The sequence below is a fragment of the Sinocyclocheilus anshuiensis genome, unplaced genomic scaffold (assembly GCF_001515605.1).
Source record: "Sinocyclocheilus anshuiensis isolate Anshui unplaced genomic scaffold, SAMN03320099.WGS_v1.1 scaffold209, whole genome shotgun sequence".
NCBI lineage: Eukaryota > Metazoa > Chordata > Actinopteri > Cypriniformes > Cyprinidae > Sinocyclocheilus > Sinocyclocheilus anshuiensis.
In genome coordinates, this window is record NW_015540880.1 from 1,638,182 (window position 1) to 1,649,376 (window position 11,195).

At 37.9% G+C, this 11,195-nt stretch overlaps 1 protein-coding gene across 3 annotated transcripts in view; it reads right to left on the minus strand.

Moving 5' to 3' along the window:
• LOC107688368 (ephrin type-A receptor 7-like) overlaps window positions 1–11,195 on the minus strand; it is a 131,892-nt gene that overhangs the window by 42,045 nt on the left and 78,652 nt on the right. For all 3 annotated transcript variants that reach the window (XM_016486020.1, XM_016486021.1, XM_016486019.1), the window contains exon 4: window positions 4,466–4,621. In XM_016486020.1, coding sequence (XP_016341506.1) covers window positions 4,466–4,621 — 156 coding nt within the window. The remainder of the gene's footprint in view (window positions 1–4,465; window positions 4,622–11,195) is intronic.

The window sequence follows — 11,195 nt, forward strand, 5'->3', positions numbered from 1 at the left end:
TAAATATTCATGGCCATTGTCACTCCCTCGCATAAGGGCATTCTATCACAAAACATGTTTTACAAATGTTAAATCAATATATTGTTTTCTGTAAATAAGTGAACAGGATAATTTTCACATCATTTTGTAGCAAAAACTCTAGTCTACCACATTCTCAAAAGTCTTGTGAACAAACGTTCTGTATGTGTTTTATGGCCTTATTTCAGTGACTTAAAAAAAATTGTTTTTCACTAACCATGCATAAACATTGTTTTCTCAAAAACACAAACATGTACTTTCATGCTGCTCACAAATTATTGTAGCCCAGTTTGTGCTGAATACAGTGTTATCAGACTTTAGCTGATTACATTATATTTAAGATATAAGATACATTATATCTTATATTTAAGATACTGAAAAAAAAAAACAAATGTCAGGGCATGCCAAAACTTCTCCAGGGCCCCAAAACACCCTCAGACCCCAGAGGGTTAAATGGCAAAAACTTTTGCTGTCATTGTTTCAACCTTAATGTAGGTTATGGTCAGTGTTTTACGTTTAAGAGGTTTTAAATAAACAGTTGCATAGTTTGTGATAATACTAGGTATTTCTTTGGTGCTGTTAAAACCACCACAACAAGCCTGTAGCTCTTTTATGAAATAGTAATAAATCGCATTTTAAATCGCAAATCGCAGTTTTGATCTGAAAAAGCGCAATTAGATTTTTTCTCCAAATCGTGCAGCCCTAAATAAATGTCATCTGAACATACTCTAATTAACATGATGCTAATTACCCCTCAATGAACTGTAATTCCTTTTAATAATTTAACCCAATTAGCTACAACTGGGTAAAGCTTAACGGAGCTTTAGGCTTAAAATCACTTGAGAGGAAATGAACACAGGCCATGGAAGACAGTCAAAGAGAGATCATGGAGTATTGAGGGCACTGGCAAAGACGAACACAGCTCGCATGCACTAGCAAGAAATCCATTCATACAAATACAGGGAGAGGAAAAGCTCCTTCGTGTAAATGTGCCGACATGTACAGTAATTTGACTGAATCTGTGGTAGCAGAATTAAAATAAAAAAAGCAAAGATAAAAATAAAATTAATCATTTTAATTTTGTAATAAAAATAATAATAATTCTTCTTATTATTATTATTACTATTATTAAGTGTTTTCATTTTGTAGTCATTGTAATAATAATAATAGTATTTTTCCATTATTATTATTATTATTACTAACCCGTTTTAGAGTAAAAGCATTAAACAAGGGAACATACAAAATTAACATATGTATTATGCATTAGCTATATCTTAAAACTGGAATAACTTTTTAAAAGGTTTTTCAATTAAAAAATATATATTTTAAATTTGGTAAAAATAAATTCACACGATTGCTAACTAACATGAATATTTAGCCTTAGAAGCCTTAGAAATTCAACTTAAACACAGCAATACGCAGCAGTACCAATAACGGTGTTTTTCAGATTTTCAAATGGGTTTTGTGATAGCCTATAAAAAGCATTTGATTTCAAGGTAAGATCAAGGACCTTAAAGCGGCTGTATAGAACTGAATGGCTTGCTGCAATGGCATTCACAACTACTTCCCCCAGAAGCTGTAACTGATTTATGGTGAATGATGTGGGCAGAATGAATGCCAGTCTCTAACACAGAGAGAGAGAGTGATAGAAAGGGGTGGGGAGGAGGGGAGAGATCAGATGTGTTAATTGCTGCTGTCCTGTAACGCGGGACTGTTCTGTTGACTCTGGGAGGAGTGGGTCAAGGCTGGAGCCCTGCGTCTCTAATGCCGTTTGTCAGACAAGAATCTGTCAGCAGCAGGAAGCCATTTAAATGTCACCAGGGCTTTAAGCTGTCCATCATCAGCTCAGGCCAAGAGCACTACAGGTGCCTCCCACTGCCCTCAAACACAAACACATACACACTGCAAAGATGGACTCAATATGCTGCAATGATAGAACCTTTCCGTGTAATATAGGGAGTTTGCTTTTCTTTTTTTGACAAGATGGTCAAAAAATAGTAATCCACAATAAATATGAACAAACAAAACAAATCTGAACCATTATCAATAAAACAAAACTAGTGAAATAAGACTAAGAATATAATATAATAAGACTATAAGACTAAATAAATGATTAAATGTTTTATTATTATTATTATTATTAGACTTATCTGAATCAATTTCAATGAATATTACTCACTACATTACTTACTAAATCAAATAAGACTAATAAACAAATAAAATAAAAAAATACAAAATTAAATAATAATAACAATAATAATAAAAAATAAAATAATTGTATTAAAATTAAACAATTATATTTGTAAAATAAAAATAATATTATATTATTATAGAATGTTATATTCTAAATGATTTTATATTACAAGTTTTACAATCTTTCTTTTAACTAAATGCCACTTTCAATAAATGCCACCAAAGGAATTTGAATTAATCTGAATTAACTGTGGGATCCAAGTAAAGGTATAAATCATTATAATCAAAAGCATCATAACTGCTGCTACACAGCATTTCTGAGTGCCTGATTGTTCTCTGGTACATGCATTTGTTAAGTTTTAATTTTGAGATCGAGGCTTTTGAAAAAGAGCCCCTTGTCTCATAAATGCAGCAGATGATAATGAAACTGTAACACAAACGCTCAAGTGTGAGTGTGTGTATGGAATAATTTAGATGTGTGTAAGAAGCGTTGTTTTATTAAAGGCTCTGAAGGCTTATGCAACGGGGCCCACGTGTGACCATGAGCAGTGGGGAACAGCTGCAGTCAGGATACATCCACCACAAGACACACACACACACACACACAGACAGAGAGCAGCGCTTTATCACTTCCGTTAGCACATACACACTAGGGTACAAACACACACACACACACACCTACACACAGGCACGTTACCAAAACAGAACAGCACAGAAAATAGACAGAGAAAAGTAATGCAATCCATATCATGCCACCTCCTTTCAATCCTTTGTCTTCTGTCATTTACAGTCATTAAAGACATTTCTCTCTCTCGCTATAATAAACTGGTGCCATCTGCTCATAAGAGTGACTGTAGAATCTATACTATAATTAACACAATAACAGAGTCTTTGTCTCTTTCATATAACGGCAGCCTAATCAATACAGTAATTAATGGTGTAAATAAAAGTCATAAGCACTCAGAGACCCATTCAGCCCAAAATAAAGGGCTGGTCACACAAGAATTGAAAGGTTAAATGTGTGATGTCTGTGCCACTAGAGCTACTAAACAGAAATGCAAAAAACTAATGATTGTTTTGGAAATGGTTTTCACTCCCACGTCTGCCATTGGTAAGCAAACATAGTCCCGCCCTAAACTCACGCCATTGGTTGAGCTAACTCAGCTGTGTCAGACTTTTTGGTGCACTTTTCAGTGACATTAACCTATGATTGGTTTATAGTTGGCTAATAATGGTTACTAATTAGGGTTGTGCCGACAGACGATAGTATCGTGTATCGATGATAGTCAGAGATATCGACGACAGCAGATGTCTTTGTCGATAGTCAAGATGATATTAGGCTCATTCTCCTATTAATGTATTAAATTATTATTATTATTAGGCGGCCTATTATAATTTGGCTATTATTATCAAATTGACCCGCTATTTCACTTCAGCACCGCACTTCGGACACTCACACACACGCGCGCACGCAAATGAGGATTAGAGCATGTAGCCGGTGAAGGATTCTCCAACCACAAACACAGATGTACATCGTCTGCTAATATAAGGTATTTCATTGCACTTTAACAAGTAATCTGAACGGCCTATATATGTGCAATATTTTAACTGAGCCCTCCTCATTAACGGAGTTTAATGCCACAGTTATGTTAGAACGCATCTCATTCATGTTTCTGTGGTGGCACTTTTTATGATGGATGGATGCACTTTTTTGGGCTTAAAAATCTCAACCCCCATTCACTGCCATTATAAAGCTTGGAAGAGCCAGGACATTTTTTAATATAACCTGGGATGGCTGGAGAGTGAGTAAATCATGGGGTATTTTTCATTTTTGGGTGAACTATCCCAGGTGAAAAAGAAATATATTTAAATTGTGCTTTTTCCATTTTTGGGTGAACTATCCCTTTAAGTTAAGGTATGGGGTAGGATTAATGGATTTAAAATATGGTCATGCAGAATAAGGCATTAATATGTGCTTCATAGATACTAAAAAACAGCCAATATGCTAGTAATATGCATGCTAACAAGCAACTAATTAATAGTGTTACTATATATATCACCTAACTGTACACACAACAAACACAACATTCCCGTTGGCAGTGCTAAACCCCACAGTAAACAAAATTAAACCAGGAAACAACAGGACTGGATTGTTCAAACATGAGAACACACATAAATAAATACCTGTGCACAAATAACTTCACATGCAATGCACACACAAGCGTTCACCGCACACACAAGCGGACTGTCTTACACGTGCAGGGTGCGGATGGAGGGTCCAGTGGAGTTCTGAAGTGGTCATCTTTGCACACACACAGCACAGAGCCCTCTTCTTCAGCCTTGCTGTTAGCTGGACACGGGAAACACTCTTGCTGCCTTGACGACATCTTGTAGGTGCCTGGGGGACAGGCTGGAAAACGAGAGAACACACAGCAAAGAATCCATTACAGACTCTGAGACAACAAAATCTGTAGCTTCTAGCGGCAGAATTAAACACAACCCTGTAAAATGGCATTACTTACAACCTGAGACCAGAAAAGAGTACATGGTTTAGACCTTATTAGCCAACATAAAAGATTCACTTGGGAGTATAATATGCTACTTGAAGAGGGGAAAAAACCCCACATGCCACTGTGCCTCCCGGAACAAAATCCTTTGAAATTAATGAGGTTCATATTACACATGATTAAGGAGCTATTTGTTGCCTGTACAAGCAATAAGTGATGGAAGCTCATGCTCGTAAAGTAACTGCTGTGCGACTGTATGAGGGGACAGAGCACTTGTGCAACCTGGGATGTAGTAAAGAAAAGGAAGCCCCACACCTTAATGTCTCACTAAGAAAGACAATAGCTAGAATAAGCTAGACCAATCTTTAAAAAGGGGGCTTTGTAGTTCTAGAATAAAGGCTAAGACTAAGATTAACAAGTTTAATAATTAAAAAAAAAACGCAAAACAAGACAAAGCAAAAGCATACAATGTAGAAAATCGCCTTTTAGAACTAGATGGTATGTTTTTCATAATAAAATATATTTACAATTTGTATGTTGATTGCAAAAACAAAACAAAAATGAAGCAAAAAAGCAAAACCTAAAGCAAAAAGCACAAAAAGTGTCCAAAAACCAAATTAAAATAAACCAAAACAAAACAGAAATATGCCTTTTAGAACCAGATGGTGTAGATACAGCATCTACCAGCAGGGGCGAACAGGGTCATGCTAACCAACAAATCCTTGACCTGTGTAAAAGGTTCTTTTACTTGCATCCATGTTGCCCAAGGTCATTGTTAAGATGGCTGCCAAATGAACTAACTGACTTTAAAGAGTCTTGAATATGCTTTAAGATCACTAACCCCTAGATGTTATTGTGCCTACATGTATACACACTTACCCATCTATCCATTAGTCCATCCCCCAATTTTGGATCATTATACAATCATTTGTGTTTACATTTATGCATTTAGCACATGTTTTTATCCAAACCAACTTACAAAAGGGGATCGAATCACTCCATCATTGCCTCAACGCACTGACAGGGTCATAAAAACAATTCCCTGGAAAACACAATGAATATGCACATGGATACACAGAGATGCAAACACACAAAATGACCCAAGTAAGCACAGACATAATGTCGTGTTTTCCAGCGAGGCAAGCAAAATCAGATAGACAATGGGAAAAACACCAAAATAAGTGATATGGCATCCAAATCTATGCATACAGAACAGAACACATACACTGATACAAACCAAAATGCAAGAGCATCTCAGTGTTATAATGTATGAAATATGAAAGCAAAGCTCACCAATCTCATGGCTTGTCAGATTAATTCCTGCAAACAGCACTAACAAAAATGACTGCAAACTTTGTGGCATCAGACCTGTGTTTGTACGCCACTGTTCGTTTTTGCTGCTGTCTTTACAACCTGACATTAAACCGCAATGCACTTTACCACTGCCGGGAGGACTGTGGCAAAAACAGACAGCCAACTGAAGGCAGCTAAAGCCAAACACTGAAGGGAATGAGATTACAACCCATATCTGCTGACATTACACAGAAATTCCCAGGGATCCCATTTTTTCTAATTCCACAACAGACCAGCTGGCTACATAAGGATCAATTTATCTAATGTGGCATCAGCAGGGGTTGCTTCACAGAAACCAGTGAGATGATTGGCTCTATAGTGCCACAAGGAACTATAATGCAGATCGAGCAAAAAGTCACGCCAGGGGTCCAGGTTGCAGAGAATCCAGCATAAAGGTAAATGCCAAATATATACAGGGAAAGGAGGCCTGTGGGATCAAGCTTTCAGAATTACACTTTTAGATGTAGGAGGTATCGCATATACAAGTTAGCAATTTTTAGGACATTCTCTGCCTAATTTTATGCCTCATTTTATCGTCTAAAATTATTCATTATTTATAGTCTAACGGAGAACAAACAAATCATTTAAATTTGTTCATTTAACAGGCACTTTTATCCAGAGTGACTCACAAATAAGAATAATAGAAACAGAAGCAATTAATTAAAGAGAGAACACAACACAGGTAATGCGACCATACCAAATTTCCACAAGAAAGATTAAAATATATGTGCAGAAAGAGTTTAATGCAAAAAAAAAAAACTAGTTAGAAAGTTATTTTTTTTAGATCATCTAAGGAAAGAAGGATTGCAAGGCAAGAAAAAACATTACTGGAAATAAAATCTGAAATCATTGACTCTCGATGACAACGATCTGGTTTTGTGTGAGCAATCAGATTTCACTGAGGGGTCTCTTCATAACCACCCAGTTCTTTCGAACACACATCAATAAATCATAAAGAACATAACACAGTAAACGTGAGCAATGAATTGTTTCAATGGTGCTCTGACAGGAGGTATTAATGAATATTAATAAGTCCAAAAAGACATTTGCTTTGCACTCCCTCTCTCGTCTCGACACAAATGGCCTTCATTATTTTCTGGCCATAATTCCATGCCGTCTTATTTCCAAATGTCAGGCTAGATTTGCAAGCAGCTGTCAGGGAAATCAATAATTCATGTCATCATATTCAGATCACTGCCTCAATGCTGCTAATTCCAATTTATGAAAAAATCCCTTGCGAATGGAATAAATCCACATAAATGAAGGAGTGAAAGGTCTATTTTAAAGGTCCTGCCTATCATACGCCCTTCACACTCCTGTGACCGTTTAGACCATTGGGTTTAAAAGGGCTATAATAACCTGTTCAAGTTGCACAGGTAACCGACATGGTTTTTCCAGCAAAAACTGTGCATTCTGCAACAGTGATTATAGTGACATTGATATGGCCTCTGCATTCATCAGACCCCAAAAAGCTATTTTTTCCAAATCTCAAATGTCATAAACAATCACCTTCAGTGGTCTGGTATCAGCAGCAAAATCAAATATATTTGGGAACAGAAATTTATAGAGATTTAGCTGTGGGCCCTCTACTTACTGAGCCAATAAGTAACCACCTACTGTAGCAACCACCTGAAATACCCTACCAACATACTAAAAGATACCCAGAAATCCAAATCACATGACAACATCCGAGCATCATGGAAGCATGGACGTTTAGAGTAATAACCACTCACTAGATTTTTCCTCAGAAAAATCTAGTTATGGTTAACATAACAGCCATAAATTACTCAAACTGGACATGAGACAACGAGACAAAGGAGATGCTCTTAGGGTGTCAAGACTGGACAGATTCTTTCTCTGCATGTCCATCACATTCATTCTGATATCTTAGATCCTCTTAACACACCCCACCATTTTTCTTCACTCTTCTTTTATTTTCATTGTATCATACTCTTATCCTCTTTCTGAGCCTCTCGCCCTCTCCCATTTTCTCCACCTTCCCCCAAATCCCTTCTCTCAAACTCTCAAATTCAATGCTGCTTATCTCTACCAACGGAACAATAGAAAAACCATGGACAAGAGTCAGAATTAGAAGACATTACACTGTTCGGCCTTAATCCTAGCATCCCAGCCTCCCACTCCCACGCCACCACTGATCAATCCTCATCAATGCAGTTCTCTTATTAAAACACAGATCTGCTACGATCCAAGTCAATGACCACCCCCTCACTCACAGACTTCGACTTTGAATGTTCACACCTTTGTATAAAAGAGTTCTGTCAACCCTTGTTGGTTTGCACACTCACTTCATCTACTGATCTTGCACTCAGTGTTCTCCCTTGCTTCCCCAATGAACCACTATGGGTCACCCACCTCTAGCGGCTTAGAACGCAGAATGACATCAAAAGCATCCAGGCAGCTAAAGTTGGGGCTTTGTTTGCTTCCTGTCACCTCTGATGGATGGTTTCCATTTAGCCAAGTCCGGAGGAGATTTGTAAATGTCCAGAGCTGAGCTCAAGCACAAGCCCATGCCCCTGATGGAAAGGCACAGGGCTGAGCAGTTCTGAGAGGAGTCAGGCATCACTACATATGTGCACGATGCTCCTGTCACGTGAACTTGAACATTCAGGTCATTGCGTTTACAGATTACAGTCCACTTCAACTTGCACATGTGTAATTTCTCATATAAGAGCCTGGGGAATCTTGTAACACTGGTACAGCAGAACTACATAAATTGCAATGGAGTTTTTGCATAGTGATGTAAAGAGGAAAAGGGCAGAAAAGAGGAGAAAAACTAGAAGGAAGAAAGATGAACAGAAGAAAGTAAGGAAATGTAAAAGACAAATGCAAAGAAAGGATGGAAGGAAACAAAAATGGGAAATTAAGGGGGAAAAGGGGGAAGGCAGGAAAGACTGATGGAAGAGGGGAAGGATAGAAGGAAGAAAGGATGGGAAGAAAGACAAATAAGGAAAGAGATGCATGGAAGGAAAAGGAGAAAGTAAAAAAGATGGAAGGAGGAGAAAAAAAGAAAAGAAAGTGGAAGAGTGGTAAGGAAGTAGGAGGTCAGGAACAAAGGAAGGGGAAAAGAGGAAAGCAAGAGGAAAAGTTGGAAGGAATGAAGAGGAAAAGAAGAGGTAGTAAAGTAGGAAGGAGAGAAGGATTGCAGACAGGAAGGAAAAGCCCCAATATGTAAAGAAACAAAAAGAGGGAAGGAAGCAAGGAAGGAAAGATAGAAGGAAGGAAGGAAGGAAGGGGGAAAAGAGGCAAGGAAGGAAAATCTAGTGTGCCAATGCAACATTAAATAAGTGTACTAATGTGTTCACATGTTTCTGAGAGTGCGACAGAACCGTCTTGTCTGTATCACTTTTGCTCCTTGCAGACAGCAGGGCAGCGTTTCACAGTAGGGAGACGGCACTTGTGAAATTGATTTCCTGTAGGCTTTCAGTGACATTACCACCGTCCCCTCAAACCCCAATCTCAACATGCCCATATCCACGTCTGCCTGATCTGAGAAAGCAAGCTATCAGCTTTCCCTCATTACGCTGGGAGAGAGGGATGAGATCGGAAAGCAGAGAGGAAAGGAGAGAGAGCCCTGTCCATTTGCATTCCAAACCCATCAGGTGGGTGTCAATGGTTATGTTTGCATCTGAATGTCAAAGCAATTTCAGGTGCGGCACTCAAGAAATTGAGAAAGATGGAAAAAAAAAAAAAAAAAAACAGTAAAACCTCATTTCTGAATCACTGAAGGGTGTCCTACTGATGAGGATGCTGGGTTTGGGGTTTGAGAACGGGGTAGCGAATGAAATGCAGGCAAATTTGCAACATCTCTCAGAAATATCTAAGCACGACAGGTTGGGCACATTTGCAGCCTCAAACAAAGACTGCACCTTATTGTTAGTTCAGGTAATGGATCCCTCTTTTTTCATTTTCGCTTTCAGGGCGTGAGGCTCAGCTTGAACATTAAGTGATAAAGCAAAGTGGAAAATAAGTAATTCCTCAAAGTTTTGCAAAAGACTCTGCAAGCCTTACAAACAAATTGCTTCTGTGATCGGCGATCGGCAATCGGCCTCAAAAATCATGATCGGAGCACCCCTAGTTCAAAGCCATACGATAAAAGCTTTTGTGCTGATCTTTCCTCACTAGATGGGGTCAAATGCATTTATGAGGCGTGCAGAGAATCATGTGTAAGAGAGAACCGCACAAAAACTATCAGAATAAAATGATTCCCATTTTGCCAGACACCTTTCGCATCACTCCTTCCCTCCCTCCCACTTTTTTTGCTTAGAGTAAAATGAGCGTAAGCCAGCGAGCTATATATCGCCAAGCTTCATCAGATCTGCGAGAGCTGGTGCTGTACCAAGTGAATCTGCACACTTCAAAAAAATCTATAGCTTGTTTTTAATGGAGAAATCCTGGAGTGCTACACAAAGGCAAAACGCAAACAATGGCGTATTCAGACGTTAGCGCTGCAGTTGGAGCGGGCGCTGCCTGTGGCGGCCCACGGATCAGTGACTCTGACGCTGCATCCGCTGTTGAGACCTTGGTTATGAGCAGAAGTCCCATCGATGTTAGCAAACTCCAAGTCAAACTTTAGACACCCACAGAGAGGATGCTGTTATTGAGGGCAGGAATGAGGGAAATGCATTTTCCAGAGGCCTGAGGAACTGAGTGTTTGTTTTTCAAAGGAATAATATCTTATGTAAATGACTCATTAAAATTAAAATTATATATACTACCTTTCCAATGTTTGGGGTTGGTAAGATTTTTAATGTTTTGAAAGAATTCTCATGTAAACCTTCATAAATCATTCTAATATGCTGATTTGATGACGATTTGTTGAAAACAGTTGTGCTGCTTAATATTTTTGTGTAAACTATAATATTTTTGAAAACTATTATATTTTCACGTAAAATTATACTTTTTTTCAGGATTTTTTGATGAATAGAAATTTAAAAAGAACATGATTTATTTTAAATAATGTTTTTAATGATGTAAAAGTCTTCACTATCACTTTTGATCAATTTAATCCATCCTTGTGGAACAAAAGTATTAATTTATTAAAAAAACTGAGCCCAAAATTTTGAATGGTAGTGGTGCATGTATATATAATTAAATACATTTTAA